The 21,174-nt window shown below is 35.8% G+C and overlaps 2 protein-coding genes across 2 annotated transcripts; both read left to right on the plus strand.

Moving 5' to 3' along the window:
- The first annotated feature begins 13,633 nt into the window (after positions 1-13,633).
- On the plus strand, positions 13,634-17,108 carry LOC129282719 (ankyrin repeat domain-containing protein 50-like). Its single transcript, XM_064113835.1, has one exon. The coding sequence runs from the start codon at positions 13,679-13,681 to the stop codon at positions 15,779-15,781; it is 2,103 nt and encodes a 700-aa protein (XP_063969905.1). The 5' UTR covers positions 13,634-13,678; the 3' UTR covers positions 15,782-17,108.
- A 3,029-nt stretch (positions 17,109-20,137) lies between these two features.
- LOC129283140 (putative ankyrin repeat protein RF_0381) lies at positions 20,138-20,756 on the plus strand. The gene has a single exon (XM_054918979.2). It carries the CDS (start codon positions 20,138-20,140, stop codon positions 20,747-20,749), a length of 612 nt encoding a protein of 203 aa, XP_054774954.2. The 3' UTR covers positions 20,750-20,756.
- The last annotated feature ends 418 nt before the right edge of the window (positions 20,757-21,174 follow it).

Below are 21,174 nucleotides of genomic sequence, written 5' to 3' on the forward strand. Positions count from 1 at the left end.
CGTGTGTTTCATATTTAGACCTAGAAACTAGGCATTCTAAATATATCTTTTATCATGAAAATCAATAAAAAAGGGTGTATTTCAGCTCTATATTTCAAACAATTTGTAGGAAAATTGTGAGGTGGATATGGATCGTACTTAAAAAACAGCTAAAATTTTTCATTATTATTACTTTATGTTTTGACAAGAGACCGGGACATCATTAGGACAAGTCATCACATGATCTTCCTATTCCTCTTGCTAAGTGTGAGATGAAACAAAAGGGACAATCTAATTATACAATTATTTATCTTATTTATACAATTATTTATCTTCAAAGCGCCTTGAGGATTTAATCAAAATGGAAAAGACGCTATATAAATCATATGTATTATTATTATTATTATTAAGCTAATATGCCTTAGTAGGGCACGAAAATCATGGCCTGAAAACTGGATATTTCAAGAACTTTGGTAATTATTAATAAGATGCATGAGTAAATAAATTTTTAACAATTAATGCAAGCGCAAATCGCGAGCCGAAACTTTTGATAGACTGTCACGAAATGTGGATTTTAAGAAGTATGTTGAATGATTAATATCGAGACATACATTACTTGCCAATCAAAATGCGAGCGTGCAGCGCTAGCTGATACGTTTTGACAATCAGACCTGCAAAGGGATATTTTGAAAACTTTATGGAATGCACGAGAATAATAAAGGTAACTGATATAAGATAACATTTGCAAGCGTGCAGAACGAGCAGAAAATATTGATGTTCAGATCGTAAAACTAACATTTTAAAAAATCTCTTTAAAACAATCAATTTGTAAATCAAACAAAATAATGAAAGTTCGATTTCCGCGGCAAAATATCTTTTGCATATTGACTTCCAAACTTGATATTTAAGCTCCATATTGAACAAGATATGTAAATCAACTGAAAGGCAATGCAAGCACGAAGTGCGAGCGAAAATTTAATATAGTGAAATATGAAAGATTCTTTTTATTTTCCAAGTCTTTCTCTTTTTTTTCTCTCTTTTCCCTGTTTTTTTCTCCCCCCCCCATTTTTCTATGTTTTTGCTCCGCCAATAGGGGGGACCTGGGCCCCTCGCCCCCTGGATCCGCCTATGATATAAAGTGGCACAACTACTTGAATGATAAAACCAAACAATACAAAAAAGTATGTAACGCAAAAGGATGTAACAAATATTTCCGTCAGATCAAGTGTCTTGTCTTCCTTTAGGCCTAGTAACTGTTTTTTAAAGCAACATGCCGAGAAACTGTCGATGGAGCAATTGTGGACGGAGCTATTATTGGCGGAGCATTTGTCCCTACATGCGGAGCAAATTTCGGCGGAGCAACTGTCCCTACATGCGGAGCAAATATTGACGGAGCAATTGTCGCCGGAGCATTTGTCGCTTAACGTGGAGCAATTGTCGGTGGAGCAAAAGTCGGCGGAGCAAAAGTCGGCGGAGCAAATTTCGGCGGAGCAATAGTCGGCGGAGCAAACTTCGGCGGAGCAATAGTCGGCGGAGCCAATGTCGGCGGAGCAAATGTCGAGGAGCAAATGTCGCAGAGCAAATGTCGTATTTTGGGGAGCATTTGTCACCGGAGCAATCGTCGCCGGAGCATGTGTCATGGATTCTCTTGTGAAGCTTTTGTCATATCGCGATAAAGTTGATGTAATGAAAAGAGGCCCGCTCCGTTCTGAAAAATCAGAGCTTCTTCGTCATCGACGACCTTACCAGCGCTGACCTCCAGGAAAAACGTAAATGGTCCAAACAGGTCCAGGCCCTTTACGCCCAAGGAATCAAATTGCGTTTTTATGCAGGAAAATGGCGACTCCGTGGAGGTGACCCTTTTAATTTCGAGTCTTCATCCGACGACACCTCTCGCGTCACAACCATTGGTCACGCTGGAGTAGAGTTCTAATTTTCTCAACCGCTGTATGAACCAAGGTCAGTTTCAATTTCCCTGTGACGGCAACATTCCTTCTTCTTTTTTGCAAATATAGACATAAAGAGATCAACGTTTTCACCATCGTTTTTTTCCTTTTTTATCGCTATTCATTTCGATAATGAGATATCATCCTTCTCAAGTGATTAATTTTAGTCTTCGAATCATCTGAAGACCTGTGGTTTTGATTTTTTGTGGGATATTTACAACTTGGCAACTGAGATTTCGGACTATTATCATGATTATACAATTATTATTATCAATAACTTCATCGATCATTCTCAAGACGGCATGAATGAATTCTACTTTTTAGCATGTTTAAGGTGTTTTCGCATTCATGATTTTCCTCCAGGTCAAGCCTCAAGTACTTTTTTTGCAACAATGATGTCGACTCTTTAACGAGAGAAAATTTACAAATTTGATGTTCATTTTTATTTTGATTCAACTATAATTATGTCGAGAAGAAATAACTCGATGTTCGTTATAATTTTACTATGACAATATGCATCTCCTCGATCTGGATATCAAGGTTATTATTCGTATATATGCTAAAAAGGGGAAACTCTTTTATTATCTTTCACTCTCTATAACATCTAAGTGCTGTTAGTGGATATTTCAATTAAAGTAGGCCTACCATGTACTAAATCATTCTTATCTCGTCTATATACGATGCATTCAATTGGCACCCATTCACTCACAGGCTCCACTTTTATATTTCCCAACATTGATCCGTTTATGCATCTAGATACCTTATTCGTTTGTATATTATGTGTTCACCTAGCTTTAGGTCCAAGCCTGAGGCAAACCATAAATTTATAAATCGAAATCATAACTGGATCGCACAAAAAATCTCGTTCATCAAAAGTAGATTATGTTGCTTATTAATTATAATCCATGTATAAATCACTTACACGGATGTTTGTGTGATGTGCTTTTAAGTCTTATAGCATGTACCAATTCTAAACAATCTAGCTACCCTACTTTAGTTATCAAGCAGTTAAGGGTGGATGCAGCAGGATCTTACACACTCTGATTTACCGGCCATCAATCATTTGTATCTATTTAATGCAGAATCGTTATCCCACATGATATTGGCACCTGTTTTTTTTTTGTTCTTTTTGTAATATGTGCAATCCAATCACTTATATATACTGGTTTTATTGTTTTCCTTTCTCGTACGTTCATGATTTTCTCAAAATGAGTTGACTAGAAACCACATGCGCTTTAGCACCATGTTTACAAAACACATTGACATGATAGAGGCATTTACTTTCTTGTACCATAATTTCTCACAAATAAGTCTCCCTACCAAATTTGAGAAATCACAACGTTGAAGCTTACAGGGTATGATTGTCTCTTTTTCATGTTCATCCAATCAAAGTGTCAACGAGATCCAATGTATAAACAGTGTTTACTTTCTGATTGATAACAATTGCCATCTATTTTGAACAGAATCATGCATTTCCTTTTCACGTTGGTCATCAGTATTTGATTTCTGTTCTATTGTTACAGTTTTCCCCACTTCGAACATGCTGCTTTGTAATTTCTCTTCCCTGTTATATATCTGAATTGATCAGTAGCTATTTTAGCTATTTGCTATATACTACGTTTTATTTTCCTAAAATCATACTCAATTTCAGTAAAATCAAACTCATGGCTACGCGCCTCTCGTTACTTCTATCAAGATACCTATACTGTTTTATCGCCCAAGGTGTGCTTGACGTTAAGCTTAATGTTCATCCAATTTCAAGTTTATCAGGAACCAAATTTGCAAATTTGTTATGTAAGGTTAATACGACTAATTGAAGTACATTTCATTGCTAATTTACTTATTACTCCTTGATACGGATAACACATTTTGCAGATGTCTCCTTTTGTATTCTTTACGCACCAGCAAACTTGACAGTAGGCTACATCAGAAATGGAACTTTACTGAATTAAGCGCGCTTGGAGCGCAAAGCCTTATCATTGTCTTGCTAATGACCTCCTTTTCTCTTTTGTTTGGAAATGACTCATTAAAGGGTTAAATACAGTGAATTGTTGTTTTATTTGTCGATTCAATATCAGTGACGAAGGGAAACTCCCTGGTATATTTGGACTTATCGAATTTACCGCGTAGATGCCCCCTGCATCGCGCCGGTTCCTTGGGGTGCAGTTTGGGTCGCGGTGGGGAGCTGTGAGGCTTTTTGCCGGGGGTTGGTGGACCGGGACAGCACCGGAATCCCCAATTCTGGGTGGCGACATGTTTGCGTCTGTTCGTGTGGTGCAAATATTCGAGTTTTCTGCTGTCCCGGTCCACCGGCTTTCGGCGGGAGCCTCGGGCTCTCCGCTGCAACTATGGCTGCATTTTCGGAGGACTCGGTGCGTTTCGCGAGCGTCCCTACAGTGAATTTGAGAACAACCTAGATCTTGCATCGTTAACACAACCTTTAATCATTGCAATGTTTTGGGTATTTTTTTAATATTATGCTTCTTGTCCCCTGAGAAGCACTTACCACTGACGCATATTTACGCAATGATTTCTTGTATGTATATTCATATGAATTTTTCTTGTAGTGCTTTTCTGCATATGTTTTGTGTAATCTTGCGTTAATTTGTCAAAAACTCTGCAAAAGGCCTATATTTGTGCCTTATTGAGTATTATGCGGCTCTTTTTTTTTGGGGGGGGGGATAATTTTTCTCACTCGGGCAAACTATTTTTTTATTTATTTATTTTATTTTTTTTTAATCCAGCATCCTTGAATAAAAATGTCATTAGAGGTTTCATAGAGTGTTTTTGCTCTCCGGCATTTTTTTTTCTTCTCTCTTTCAAAACACACAAAAAATGCCAATCGCATGACTATCTTTTTTTGTCAATTCTTAAATAACTTAGCAATTGTACTATAAAAATTTAGCATGTACATTTTTTTTATTGAACCATGGGGTATTGTGTCTGTAGCCATTCATGTGTATATTGGGTACACTACATTTAATGCTGAATTAGCAGATCTGCAAGCATATACAAGTTACGGGTTCTTTCTTTTCTTTGTAACCATCATTCGGACTGCAGAATCTTCTTTGCTTTTGTGTTGTATACACATATCACGACATGTATTTGCGGATAGACCACTAGATTACATTCATTGATCGATCTTTCTTATTCTACAGATCACATATGCTTTCTGCTTTCCTTTTTTTTAAAATTACTATTTAGCTTTCTCCATTTGATATGACCTCGTTTGCGATTTTTTTAAATAGATTTTATCACGCTTCAGGAGAGACGGACACAGTATGATTATTTTTTTCTGTCCTTGCCTTATTTTGCTTACTTACGTTCTTTTTTGATATTTGTTGCTTGTTTTTTTACATTAGGCCTATTCTTAGCAATTCACTAAGGATCGGTCAAGTTTGTTTTGTTTTCTTTTTTGTCCTGTTTTTCATCACCTTTATTTCCAACCCCCCCCCCTCTCCAAATTTTGCACTGCACAAGGTCATTATATATCTTACACTAGTTTTCGATTCCCCTGCTTTATTTTTGTTCTTTCTTCTTTTACTCCTCTTATATTGCCTTCTCACTGACACACATTTTTTTCTCCTTCTCTTCTACACATACTCGGGAACAGGCACGTAGCACAGTGTATCGTTTCCTTTAGGTTTTATTTAACCATAGAGCTATTTAACCACCATCTCCCCTGTTAATGACGGATTTTTCTAGGTTTCCATTTAGCTCTTTAAATAACGATGACTTGTTGTCTCTCTCAGCGCAACATGGCGTTACCCGCACACTAGATAATCATGATAACTCCAACTATAATGCACACATACAGAATTTCATGGACAATAATACATCAGATCTTAATTACAACTTGGATGCAAATGATCACTTCGGACAGCTCACTACATCACATTATTTCACAGAACAACATTTCAAATCATACATTACATCAGATAACACTGGCGAAAGTTTTTTTTTCTTCTCCATTTTAATTTCAGAAGTGCCAGTAAAAACTTTGATAAACTTAAACTATTTCTAGATAAAAACCGGTTTCCGAAATCTTCATTTATTGGTTTAACCGAAACATGGTTCTCTGATAATCCATGTTCCCTCTTCACACTCCCTGATTTCGATTTGATTGTTAACAATAGAACGCTAAGACCTGGTGGTGTTGTCGCTCTTTACATACCGCAACAATACGACCACACTCTTATAGCTAACATGACCATATCAAACGACGTTCTAGAAACCTTATTTGTTGAAGTCACAAACCCCAGAGGCAAAAACTTAGTACTTGGTGTTTTTTATAGACCCCCTCAATCTAATGTTAATACTTTTTTAGAATCTCTTAATGAAATTTTATCAAATCCTGTTTTGAAAAATAAAGATAGCTTTTTTATGGGTGACTTTAATATTAACTTAGTAGATTGTAATTCAAATAGCACCTCACATGAGTTTCTTGAAATGTCTCTTTCATATTCTTTTTTACCGCTTATCACTAAACCCACAAGAGTGACAGATAACTCGGCCACTTTAATTGATAATATTTTTAGTAATATAACTCAACAAATTCCCAAAGCCGGTATTATCCTAAGTGACATTACTGATCACTTTCCAATTTTTGCTAAATTATCTACAAATAAAATTATCATGAAAGAAACATTCAATACTCCATTTCGAAAGATAACCGATGACAACATAAACAATCTGATTAATACTTTAAATACAACAGACTGGTCAACTGTTTTTGAATCCACAGATGTTGATGACGCTTATAACTTTTTCATTTCCAAATTAACCTCTTCTCTAGATACCCACGTTCCTTTTACCACTAACAGAAAATCAAATTATAAAAAGGTTCCACTCCACCCTTTGATTACTAAATCACTTTTGAGATCAATCAACCGAAAGAACAACCTTTACTATAAATACATAACTAAACAAAGTAACGAATCTCGCTCTAAATATACTTCATACAAAAACACACTTACTACTTTATTACGCATTGCAAAAAGAGAATATTATACCTCCCAACTCAATTTGTTAAAAAACGATATGAGGAACACATGGAAAATCATTAATGGAGCATTAAATAAAAACAAAAAAAGTACTCCTATAACAAAAATAGAAGTAAACAATACAATTACTGACGAAAACATATCAATAGCACAATAATTTAATTCATATTTTTCAAACATTGGCAACAATCTGGCAAGCAAAGTTCCTCAAACTCCTAAATCTTTCAACAGTTTTCTTGACAACCCAAATCCAAACTCTATATTTTTTAATCCTACTAACACAATAGAAATTATTAATATTGTTAATAATCTACATACCAAGAAGAGCCCAGGTTTCGATGGTATTCCTAACTTCTTACTTAAGAAAATTATTTTAACTATCGTCGATCCTCTGGTCCACATATTTAATGTTTCTATGAACACAGGAAAGGTACCTAACCTAATAAAAATAGCCAAAGTCATCCCCCTTTACAAAAAAGGTGATAATCAACTTGCTTCTAATTACCGTCCTATTTCATTGCTCACTTCGTTATCTAAAATTCTCGAAAAACTTATACATACTCGTACAACTACCTTCTTTAATAAATACAATACTTTTTCGAATTCGCAATTTGGTTTCCGCGAAAATCATAGCACCTCGCATGCAATTTTGACTTTTATCAATAAAATTACTTCTTCCATAGATAAAGGTTGTCATACTGTTGGTATTTTCCTGGACTTCTCCAAGACCTTCGATACCATTAACCACGAAATACTTCTTCATAAACTTTCTTTTTATGGTATCAGGGGAAAGGCCTTGGAGTGGTTCAAGAGCTACCTAACAGACAGATCTCAATTTGTGTCAGTCAACAACATTGTTTCTTCTACTCTTCTTATTACATGTGGTGTACCACATGGTAGTTTACTTGGTCCTCTTACTTTATTACATATATTAATGACATCCAAAAAAGTTCTAATTTACTAACATTTGCATTGTTTGCTGACGATTCGAACATTTTCTTTTCTCATGATAACGTAAACCAACTTGTAAGAATTGTAAACTCAGAATTTATACATGTCACTGACTGGATTAAGGCGAACAAACTATCACTTAACTTACAAAAGACAAATTTTATGCTTTTTAGTAACAGAATAAATACAATACCTGATAACATAATTTTTGATAATACTGTTCTTGAAAATGTTTCAGACACCAGATTTTTGGGGGTTACTATTGATAATAAGCTATCATGGAAACCACACATCAATAATATATGCAAAACAATTTCAAGAAACATCGGAATTATCAACAAACTCAAATATTTTCTCCCATCTCACACTTTACTTACACTGTATCATACATTAATACTACCATACATTAATTATGGCATTTTGGCATGGGGCTGTGCGATCCAAGCACAATTACAAAGAATACTGTTGCTGCAGATGAAGGCTCTTAGAATAATTTTTCAAACCCAATTTAGATCACACACAGATATACTATTCTTCCAAAATAATATTCTTAAAGTGAGCGATTTATATATTTTCCAACTCGCCCAATTTATGTATAAACTAAACAAAGATGATCTCCCAACATTTTTTTCAAATATGTTCTGTAAAAACTCCTCTATACACGATTACCCAACGAGACAACGTAACTGTTATCACCTACCCCCTACCCGTACTATATTAGCGAAAAACTCTTTTATATTTTTTGGACCTGTGTATTGGAATTCTCTGCCCGACGACTTTAAAGAATCTACAAACCTTAATATTTTTAAACGCAAACTTAAAAAGATGCTCATTTGTCAATACTCCACACCAACAAGTCAAGCTAACACATAACCTAAACTAAAACTACATAATAACTTAAACTTTAACTACCAATAAATTTGTCAAACTTTACTTATAAAAAAAACACTACAACATGATACAATACATTACGACCTGTGCACCTGCCATGTTCCTCTGTTCATTTGCACTTTTTATTTGCACCTCCCTTTCTCCCTCTTTCTTTCCTTTGCCACTTTTCCCTCCCTACTATGATTTCGTAAGTACTTTTTTTTTGTGTTACCACTTTAATTATTACTATTTGAATTACTTTCTCTTATTGTTTGTTGTCGCTCATTCGTTTTATTTTTTATACTTGTGGATTGCTTGTTTTAAGTTTGTCTTCTGTGTCCGTCTCGATTTATGTATAGAGTTGTATATATAGTTTGTTTATAATTAGTATTGAAACTAAGTTTAGGGGCTTGCCTTCTCTACAAGCTTTTGCTTTTCTTGGCAAGTCCCTCCGTTCATTTCTTGTTTGTCTTCATTGATAAAATTACTGTAACAAATTGTAGTTTTAATTTAAATTCGTTACGAAATTTCATTGATTTGTCTGTATTACCGATTATATTGTATATGTATTGTTATTTTGTTTATATTTTGAAAAAAATTTGAACGGAAGTAAATAAATCTAAATCTAAATCAGCAAACATATGTGCAAGTTTTAGGTCACATGACCAAGGTCAAAATTTCTTAAGGGTCAACAAACTTTGGCCATGTTGGAGGTTTTTGCTGAATTGCCATAACTTTGAAACTTGATAGATGTAGTTCATGAAACTTAGACATAAGAGTAATATCATTGAACATCCTGTGTGAGATTTAGTTAATATATGAGACCAATCAAGTATCAGCAAACATCTGTGCAAGTTTTAGGTCACATAACCAAGGTCATATAGGTCATTAAGGGTCAATGAGCGTAATATTTTATCATAATATGAATTGTGTTAAAAAAATAACTATTCAATATTTGTTTTTTCAAAGTCAGCACTGCTGCTATATTGAATGGCGTAAGGCAGGCAAAACTGCCAGAGACACTCTACTTCTTTTTACTCTTTGAATAAAACTGACTCATCCGCCCTTAATTATTTGTTTAATTACTTCATATAACAATTATACACGTTTTATTTTGTTGTCATCTAGTTAATGTTGTTTGGGTCGCTATAAACACACCGTACAAACAAAATACAATGAGATCTCAGTGTCGATTCTAATTGGTAAATTATTTTGGAATTTAAGTAATTGATGATTTATTTAAACGTTCTCACTCTGCTAGAATTTGATTTATTTTTGAGTTTTAGTTCCTGTGTCAGGTCCGTATATACGGCGGTGATATCCGGGGTTAGCTGCAAGAATTGAAAATGATTAAAGAAAACAAAACAGTCCCATTATTATTCACACACGCCATCGCCCTGTCATGGCACCCAAATAATTCATTAAAATAAACTAATTTTCACAATATCAAAGTAATGAGCATTTCTCGTTTCACTCACTCGTAAATTATATGTACCACCAAGGCACCGAACATCTCTTTACTCCATTTTATAAAATTACTTACATAATGCTAATGCTAAAGATAAATAAATACCATTATCACTTATGTGTTTACGTCTTGCTTTTTTTATGTTTCGGCTTTATTATTGTGCTTGTTCGTATAATCTAGGATCCCGTAGTTGTCAGTATTTATATTTGACTTCATATTTTACCAACCCGAGTCTATACGACCTTTTTGAAATAATTTTAATGTACTTTTCAACATCATGATTTCCGAAGATTTACAAAATGTGTATAGATAGATATTAACTCCTAAACAGAAGAAGAATTAGAAAGTATTGGAAACTTGTATATTTTTAGGGGTGGAGGCCAGCTGTTTTAGACGCTCACTATGTTTCAAGAATAGTTCTGCGCTATACTAGTCAGTATATTGTTTAAGAATAAGACGCAGTATTCAAACCTCTGCCCCTCAATAATATTTCTAACCTCTTTACGTTTATTTTATGGATACGTTCCTAAACATGTAAGCCCTTATGGGCATTTTCACGGTAACTGACGTTACATGACACAATTTTATACACTTTTCATTGTGTGTAATATATGATTATTTCTAAAACAACAAATGATGGGAGTTTGCTTTTAAGCAAATTCCCATTATTTGTTGTTTTAGAGATAATCATACACACAATGAAAAGTGTGTAAAATTATGCCATGTAACGTCAGTTACCGTGAAAATGCCCTTATACTCAATCGCTTTGCTTGCACAAACATACTCAGATCTACCTTTTTTCATAATGTTATTAACCCCGAATCAAATAAAATATTAGCCACCGACGATTTTGCCTCGTCGGATCGCGCTCGACTCATGGGACACTGATGTAGATGGTTTCAAAGATTTACAACAATATGGCCATGCTGATAACCTTGCCATTATTGTAGCTAGCATGGAATTGATTATCATTGGCTGTTGATCATGTAACTTCGTACGTGACGGGCCCCCGAGAGTTGAACAACACGAATCTCATGTTGCGATGGCTTTCATGGGTGACATAAAAATCCCTTTTTGACGAGTATCTGATGAACAAGAAAGTTTTTTAGAAAATGTGTACTGGAAACAAATTTTGTTGTGTAGTGCAGGCGTTTTTTTTATTTATTTTTTTTAACTCTAACGAGAAGAAGAAATAATAACAGATTGGGAATAAAATGATACTGTTGGGTCATTTCCATAGTCTCTTATTTTCCGCTTATAGAATGGTCCAATGTATTTCTTTTCAGTTCTCATGTTAATAATTATAATCTGACTTCATTTAAGAATTTATTTGTCTTTTTTCCAATCTAGTACAGGAAGGTATAGAAAAAGAAAGAGATAGAGTGTGTGTGTGTGAGAGAGAAGGGGGGGGGGGTGGGGGGTCTTGAATGAGATTAAGGATTGAGAAGCGAGAAATAGCAGTGTATTAATAATTCTAAATCAAATTTCTTTATTCTAAAACTGAATGTAATGATGAGTGTCCCAGCTTACCAGGCATTGGCATGAAATTTAAGTACATAGAAGTATCGTCATTTGACATTTTAAAAATCAGGATTTTAAAGTAAAGATAACTGGAGACACTGACGAAACTGCACGTACAAGAATAATTCATGTTACATCGTCATCGCTGGGAAGTATTTGGAGCGTGACTATTGAACATGTTGAATGAGAAACCTTTGAAATGTACAAATAGGAAAAATGCGTCCCATTGCCTGAACAGAAAAAAGTGAAAAACCCATTTTTTTTCAATAACAATTGTGTGATCTTAGAAAAAAACGGTACTTAATGAGTACAAAATAATAACATTTGACTTTGCAGGGGTTGTGTGTCTTTCCACCTTTAGACTTGTGTCCATAAAGATAAGCAGTTAATAAAGAAATGAATAACAAAAGATTAGTTTTAAAATTAATTAATTGGTTTGCTTAATTATGGCAAATTATAAATTATTAGACAACTCTTTCATTCCGTAAATTGCAGTTTGACATAGTTTTCTCCAGCTTTGCTGTTAATAATAATTCCAAATGTATTATTTCACTTTAAGAATTCTAGCCTGGGTCCCTCACCAAACCCACTGATAAGAGTAAAAATGATTAGGTTTTCAATTAAAGTGTTTGATATTAGAGTTAAAACCCAATTCACTGCAACAGCCTATTAACCCAGTTATGTATTCAAAGTTTTGTCCTAACTGTTAAGTTTTATTAATCGTTATTTTAACTCCTAATACTCATTGGACGCATCCAAGAATGAATCAACAATGCTACTCCGGGCTTTGCGTTCCTACATGAGGGTTGGTAGATCATGTAGCAAGTTTTTTGTTCCCCTACATGTGCAATAAAATAATAAAGGTATACGTCCTGTGATTTTTTTGAGGGAGGCTCGACAAAAGTACATTCTTACTACGGAAACAGCGACCATGCAGCAAATCTTATTTTACGTTTAATTACAGAGGTGGAGATGGGTGGAAGATCTCCATAAATTTGAGCTTTTGTTTTGTGATATATCCTAGTAATATTTTGTACCCTCATTAAAATTCGTGTATATGGGCCATCTAATCTATCTTTCCTAGACTTCTTGACAGTCCATGTTTCTATATCATACAAAAGGATACTTTCTACTCATGCCCTAAACAGGGAGAATTTTGTTGATAGAGAAATATTTGATTTTAAAATCAAGTGCAGTTTTTTAAAGTATTCCATGCAAGAGCTTTTCTTAAAAGTCTTGAGTAGCATATGTATGACCCTAAATATTTAAAATCAACTTCTTTAAGCTCGGTCCCTTTTCTTGTATAGATGCATGGTCATGTTCTTCATTGAATGTCATATACTCGGTCTCTTGGAAGTTTAAGTACATACCAAATTTGTTGTTTTAAAATTGGCCCTTTTTTATTAAAATTCTTTACATCTATCTTGTAAAGCGATGTGGCAGAACCTGGCTATTATGTATAGAGATAAAATGCTTATAAAAGGCGTTCTTAAACAGTTGGAATGAAATTTCTTCACGGTCGCTACGTTTCCTAGCATTACATCTGAAATTATTTTATAATCGGGTTGAGGTTAGAAACATTCTTACCCATCTGCCTAGTGAATAGTTTCCAATCCCCATGCTGTCATTTTCCTTCTTCGTATGTGGCCAACGTCACATATTTTTCAAACCACCCGAAACCCCAAACCTTCTCGAAACATTGCATAAACATTTGCATCTGATTTGAATGATATTTCAACAATTCAGCTTACATGATTCTATCACTACTGATTTGAACAATTTCTAGCCCTTTAAAATTATCAGGGGGTAATTCAATTCAAATACCACAATTCAAATTATGATTAATGTAGTGATGATTACAAGTATTGTTTTCTTACTCTTTTCCTTACAGATGAAAAGGAAACAATGGGGAATTTATAAAAACCCATTAGAACACAACTATGCAACCAATATTAGGAGTTGGGAATACTGGGCAAAGTGGCAGGAACGCGTACACCCCTAATGGAGGAGATACTCTTTCGTGTAACCTCCCTACATCACAACGACCTGATGCAGATGTAGACGACATGATGTCGACACTGTCTCAGGGCAGCGATAACGCTCCAATATCTCCAAAGGCCAACGATGGGAACACCATCTCTAAGGAAGAATGCATCATTGAGAATCAGGTTGCCCTTCCAAGCGTTACTTTGCAGCATAGCGATGACTCAAAACGCGGGTCTACAGAACAGAGCGAATCTCTTCTTTCGGTCTCACCAGAACGATCGCTCAACCCTGACATAGACCAGGCAGATGAGGAAGGATGCAATTCGCTCTACAAAGCGGCTTCGAGAGGTCACATCGATGGGGTTGAAATCCTCGTTGAAAAAGGAGCAGACCCAAATAAAGCAAATAAAGACGGACGCAGGGCTCTCCATGTAGCTGCTGAAGAAGGACATGGAGCTATCGTAAATTTCCTCTTGGATCAGGGAGCAGACATAAATGCCCAATGTGATCTGGGTCAGACGGCTCTCCATGCTGCAATACACAAAAATCAATGCTACTCTTCATTAATTCTTATTAGGAGCGGAGCAGATGTTCACAGACGAGATAATGATGGAAGAAACCCTTTACACATGGCAGCAGCAGCTGGGTACACCCACATCTTTCAAAACCTCAGAGATGAAACATGTGACATAAATGTGAAAGATGACATGGGTCTAACAGTTCTTCATCATGCAGTGATAAATGGACATTCCAATGTTGTCCATCATCTTCTCAAGACAGGGGTTAAGGAGAGACCTTATGAAGGAGATAGTCTAAGCTTTGCGTTAACATCGTTTGGCAAGTTAGATTTGCTCCAACTTTTTATTTCCAGAGGCGGTAGTGTGAACAAGGAAAACAGCATCGGACAGAATCATCTCCACGTAGCAGCTTTGAATGGATACTTTGACATTACTAGATGTCTCGTTCAAGAAGGATGTGACATGAATAAGGAGGATTGTAAAAATTTCACACCAGTCCACGGGGCAGTGTTAAACGGACATTTGGATGTACTTCATTATCTCATAACACAGGGAGCCAAGATCACCATGTATGATGGAAAGAGTGTTCTGCACTTGGCAGCTATCTATGGTCACCTCGACATACTCCAATACTTCATGAAGATGGGAGCTGATGCCAATGAGCTCGACGACATTGGACAAACTCCTCTTCATGTGGCAGCAGGTGTGGGTCACTTTGACGTCGTGAAATATCTCACTAAACAAGGATCAAAGACTGACAAACAAGATCACCTTGGTTACACTCCTCTCCACATTGCAGCCGCAAAAGGTCAACCTGAAATCGTCAAATATCTTGCAGATCAAAACTGCTACGTGGAACATTTCGATATCGAAGGTTTGACACCTTTAACTCTAGCAGCTAAACATGACCATTTAGATACTGTCAAGTGTCGTGCGGATGGAAAAGCTGATGAAGCGAACTCACTCTGTGAAGCAACATTATCTGGTCATTTGGATATTGTCAAGTTTTTAATGGAGGAAGTCGGTCGTCTAAAAAACAGAGTCGAGTCGCTAGAAGCTGCAGCTGATGAGGCGGAGCAGTATTCACGCCGCAATTGCCTGATTTTCAGTGGTATTGCTGAATCTGCAAACGAAGATACTGATGCCAAGATCATAGAGGTGTGCCAGAGGAATCTGGGTGTTACAGTGAAACAAGAGGACATCGATCGTTCCCACCGCCTCTCCAGCCATGCTGCGCTTGAGAACAAGCTGAAGGATCCACGTAAGCCCCGGAATATCATCATCAAATTTTCCAACTACAGGGCAAGAGAGGCTGTATACGCATCTAGGGCTAAGCTGAAAGGCCTTTCAATTTACATCAATGAAAATCTAACACGGAAGCGATCTCAGCTGTTCTGGCAAGTGAAGAAGGGAAACCTCCCGCAAGTCCACAAAGTCTGGACTCAAGACAGAAGAGTAATAGCGATGAATAAGAGTGGGAAAAGAGTTGCTATTTCAAGTGTAAAGGACCTCGGAAAACTTGATCAATTGAAGGAATGAGACAACAATATCAATCAAATTCACTGAACTGTAATACTTGGTCTGCTTGAGCACACAGGCGTTCCTGTTTACTATTTGCTTTTAAATTGCACTATTAAATATACGATTTGTTTTTAATAACGTTAATCACTAGAACTTGGTTCTTATTTTATTGAATATTTGTATAAAATTACATTCATTACTTACACGTAATACTTTTCACTTGTTTTAACCTATTTTCAACATAAGATTTAATGATTAAATACCCATGTTCAATTTGTAATAAATCTGTTAAAATAAATCAAAAGGCTTTGTTATGCACTGTATGTTCACAGTGGGTGCATATAGTTTGTGGCGGGGTCTCAAGAGAGACCTATGATTCAGATGAACTGTTTGAAAATTGGCAGTGCCCGAAATGTATTCTCCAAAGTGTATTACCTTTTTGGAATGATCCTGATCTATCTACTGAAGGCATGTATAACTAATAATATTTCTGTCGACGCACATGATGATAGGTCAACCGAAACTAATGATTTTGCTCTAAAAGATATTAAAGGTATAAAATTAGCTCATCTTAATGTCAGAAGCATTGTTAATAAAGTTGCTGATTTACAATGTTGGCTGAATAATAACCCTTATGATCTACTAGGAGTGTCAGAAACATGGTTAACAAAAGAACATTCTGATAGCTTGATTTCTGTTAAAGGTTATAAGTTTGAGAGGAAGGATAGATGTACTCATGGAGGTGGAGTGAGATGTTTTATATCAGAAAATCTATCGTATATAAGGAGATTGGATCTTGAATATGTTGCCTTAGAAAAAAATTTGGTTGGAGTTGCAACGTAGCAATAGTAGCTCATTATTAATTGGTATATTGTATAGAAAACCGGATAATCATTTAGATTTTTTTTACAGTCTTGAAAGTAATCTTGAGAAATTGTATAGAGTTACAAACAACGTCATCCTTCTTGGTGATTTTAACTGTAATATGCAAACCGTAAATAATCTTTCTAGAAAAGTTTCCAGTCTCCTTACTACAGTGCAAATGACACAGGTTATATCTGCACCCACTAGAATTTCACCACATAGCCAGTCAGTAATCGATTTGGTATGTATTTCTGATGCGCTTGTTGACAATATTATTAAGTCAGGAGTGCAGTAAGCTGGACTTAGTGATCACTCTGTGATTTTTACTGCAATTAAAGGGAAACATCAATCCCTTTCTCCGAAAATAACTAAATGTCGTTCATTCAAGTACTTTGACAGTGAGAAATTTAAAGATGATGTAAGGAAAGTTGATTGGCATGAGTTTTATTCCTGTGGGACTGACGTTGAAAAATTGTGGCACTACTTTAAAGGACAAGTCCACCCCATCAAAAACTTGATTTGAATAAAAAGAGAAAAACTCAACAAGCAAAATACTGAAAATTTTATCAAAATCGGGTGTAAAATAAGAAAGTTATGGCATTTTAAAGTTTCGCTTCATTTCACAAAACAGTGATATGCACATCTCGGTCGGTATGCAAATGAGGAACTGATGACATCACTCACTCACTATTTCTTTTGTATTTTATTATATGAAATATGAAATATTTTTATTTTCTCGTCATTGTCATGTGAAATGAAGTTTCATTCCTCCCTGAACATGTGGAATTCCATTATTTCAACATTTTGTGCTTCAGGCAAGGAGGTCCTAATTGTCAAATTCGTAAAAATTGAAATATTGTATAATTCAAACAATAAAAAACAAAAGAAATAGTGAGTGAGTGACATCATCGACTCTCTCATTTGGATGTAACTGGCTCATTCATATAACTATTTTGTTAAAAATAAGCGAAACTTTGAAATGTCATAACTTCCTTATTTTACATCCGATTTAGATGAAATTTTCAGCATTGTGCTTGTCTGATTTTTCTCGATTGATTCAAATCAACATTTTTCTGAGGTGGACTTGACCTTTAAAAACACACTCCTGGACATTTGTGACAGGCATGCCCCCGTGATATCAGTGCGGCAAAAACAAAGAGGGGTACCTTGGATAAATGATGATTTTTTGGTGTTACCACGCGAAAGGGATTATTATCGAAAGCAATTTAGAAAAACAAGATTAATTTATTGGTGGAATAAATTTCAGTTTTCCCGTAACAGAGCTAATAACTTGATTAAAAATTTGAAAAAGAAGTATTATCAGGACAAATTTAAGGACTGCGAAAATGACATAAAAAAGAACTGGAACATTTTATCGAAGTTTATACCTAAGAAAAATAAAACCACGAGTCATGATGTTAAATTAACAATTGATAATGATCAAATACCTAACAATGAAATAGCTCACGTTCTAAACAAAGCCTTTAATGAAGTCGGAGAGCAATACATGATAAATTGTATAAGTACTTAAATGTAAATGATCTACTTGCAAATTGTCAGTCTGGCTTCAGACCGTCTTATTCTACTGCCACTTGTCTAACTGAGATTACAGATTTTTTGTATTATAAATTGGACTGAAAACATGTTACTGGTTGTATTTTTTTGGACTTACGCAAAGCTTTTGATGTTATTCCTCACAATTTTATACTTGCAAAACTTAAGTACTATGGTATTACTGGCAATGAATACAACTGCATGGAATCGTATTTAACAGACAGAAGGCAATTTGTAATGATTAACAGTTGTCGCAGTGAATTTTTGAAGATAAAATCAGGTGTCCCACAAGGATCTATACTGGGTCCACTGATATTTTGTATTTTTATTAATGACATGTGTAATTTGAAATTGCATGTACATTATAAAATGTCTCTTTACGCTGATGATACCGCCATTTTTTAATCACGGTGAATCAATTAAGGAGGTACAAAAGTATCTGCAAGATGATTTTGATTCAATAAGTAAATGGCTAGACTTAAATAATATGCATTTACACCCGCAAAAAACAAAAGCCATGGTATTTGGTCAAAAGAAAAAGTTGAGGGGTGCTCATTTGTCAGTGAAATTCAGGAACGTACAATTAGAAAATGTAAAAAAGATTAAATACTTAGGTGTCATGCTCGATACGGGCTTGACTTGGTGCGAACATATTACTAATATCGTTTGTAAAATATATCGGGCAATAGGTTGTGTAAGGCGGATTAAGCACTTAATGTCCTTTGATATCATGAAGAAGCTGTACTTTTCTATGATTTTACCTTACATTGATTACTGTATTACATCTTGGGGAAGCAGTGCAAAAATACATTTAGATAAGACACAAAAACTTCAAAATAAATATGCCAGAATGCTTTTGAAAAAAAGATTATAATACATCACAAATTTCTTTGTTGCAGTCACTGAAGTGGCAATCAGTAGATCAGCGTATAAAATATAAGTATTGTGTACTTGTATATAAAATAATGAATGATTTAGTTCCAAATTATTTAAAACCTTTAGTATGTAAACGGCCCGTGAAATACAGGACACGGTTTTCTTTACGATGCCCGCTTCAGCTTCCCAAAGCTAGAATTGAACATAAAAGAAAATCTTTCGCATATGTCGGACCCAAATTTTTTAATGTACTTCCTTCAAATTTACAAGTTTGTACCTCCTTGTTAGTTTTTAAAAAAATATGCAAAGCCTTTCATATGAATTGATATAGAGCGAAATGATATTCTATTGATTTACAATGCTATGTATGTTAAAATTGTCACTTCCCACTCTATATTTTGGTGTTAATTGTTTCTGATGTTAGATATTTTGTATTTTGTATTTTTGATGTTGTTTGTTGTTGTTGTAGTTGTTCATAGTTATCTTGACATGTATTTTAAACTGCAGGGCGCCTTTGTAAAGCATTTTTAAAAACTGAACAGGCCTACCCTGCAGTATAATATAAATAAAACAAAAATTAATAAATAAATATAAATCGCTTTGAACTTCGTCTTGCAGCTTCTAATGGGAACTTAGATACCGTGAAGTATCTCGTGCAACAAGGAGTTGATATAAACAGCAACGATGAGAAAGGCTGGACATCGTTGGAGTGTGCAATCCAGAATAACAATTGTGAGGTCATAGACTATCTGCTTACGAATGGAGCTAAAGCGAACCAAGGAAATGAAGAGAGTCCACTCTACATGGCATCTAGACTTGGCCACTTCGATGCAGTAAACGTTCTTATTTCAAGAGGGATTTCGGTAAATGCTGAGAGTCACAGAGGACAGATTCCTCTTCACGCTGCTGCTACCACCGGCAGAATTCAAGTCGTTGAAACCCTCATTCAAAGGGGATCAGATTTGAACAAGACTGACATCGACGGTTGCACACCACTTCACGCAGCGGTCCAAAAACGGCCACCTCGAAGTCGTTAGGTATCTCATATGGAAAGGAGCGATCGACATCAAATATAGAGGAATGACCTCTCTACATTGCAGCTCAAATTGGTCACCTATATACATAGTCGATCTCCTCCTTTCTAATGGCGCTGATGTAAATGAGGAAAATGACACTGGGTGTATTCCTCTTCATGCTGCAGCAGCCAATGGTTCACTTGAGATAGTCCAAAAGCTCATCAATCAAGAATCAGACGTGAACAAGATGGCCGACAATGGATGGACTCCATTACACGCTGCAGTCCAGAGTGGCAGGTTAGATGTCGTACGTAATATGATTTCCCATGGAGCTACAAAAACGAGGTTCGAAGGAATGACTGTTCTCTACATTGCTGCCCAGCGTGGTCACATAGACTTAATCGAGTACTTTGGCACCACAGGCTGTGATGTAAATGACGGAACAGATAGCGGCAAAACTCCTCTTTTGGCTGCCTGTTATAATGGTGCATTAGATTCTGTGGAGATGCTGGTCACCCAGGATGCCTGTATTAATCATGCTGACAGAAACAAAAGGACACCAGTCCATGCAGCGGCAAAAGAAGGACACTTGCCTGTCGTTACCTACCTGGTAGAAAATGGAGCAGACACAAATGCTAAAGATACAGATGGAATAACTCCACTTCAAGCAGCATAAGATGGAGACAATGAAGATGTCAAACAATGTCTCCTCCGGTTAACAGCAAAAGCGCAAGATGAACGGCATAACGATATTAAGAAGACAGATGGAATGACACCCCTTCAAGCAGCAGAAGATGCAGGTCTTCAAGATGTCCAACAATGTCTCATTCAGTTCAGAGGAGGAGTGCAAGATGAACGGCATAAAGGTACAGAGAAGACAGATGGAATGACACCACTTCAAGCCGCAGAAGATACAGGTCATTAAGATGTCCAAAAATGTCTCATTTAGTTCAGAGGAGGAGTGCAAGATGAACGGCATAATGGTACAGAGAAGACAGATTGAATGACACCACTTCAAGCCGCAGAAGATGCAGGTTATCAAGATGTCCAGCAATGTCTCATTCAGTTCAGAGGAGGAGTGCAAGATGAACGGCATAAAGG

This window comes from Lytechinus pictus, chromosome 19 (genome assembly GCF_037042905.1).
Source record: "Lytechinus pictus isolate F3 Inbred chromosome 19, Lp3.0, whole genome shotgun sequence".
In the NCBI taxonomy this organism is placed as follows: domain Eukaryota; kingdom Metazoa; phylum Echinodermata; class Echinoidea; order Temnopleuroida; family Toxopneustidae; genus Lytechinus; species Lytechinus pictus.

Excerpts from the sequence above, each read along its gene's own strand:
- LOC129282719 (XM_064113835.1), top strand. The coding sequence starts at position 13,679 with ATGCAACCAATATTAGGAGTTGGGAATACTGGGCAAAGTGGCAGGAAC.
- LOC129283140 (XM_054918979.2), top strand. The coding sequence starts at position 20,138 with ATGACCTCTCTACATTGCAGCTCAAATTGGTCACCTATATACATAGTC.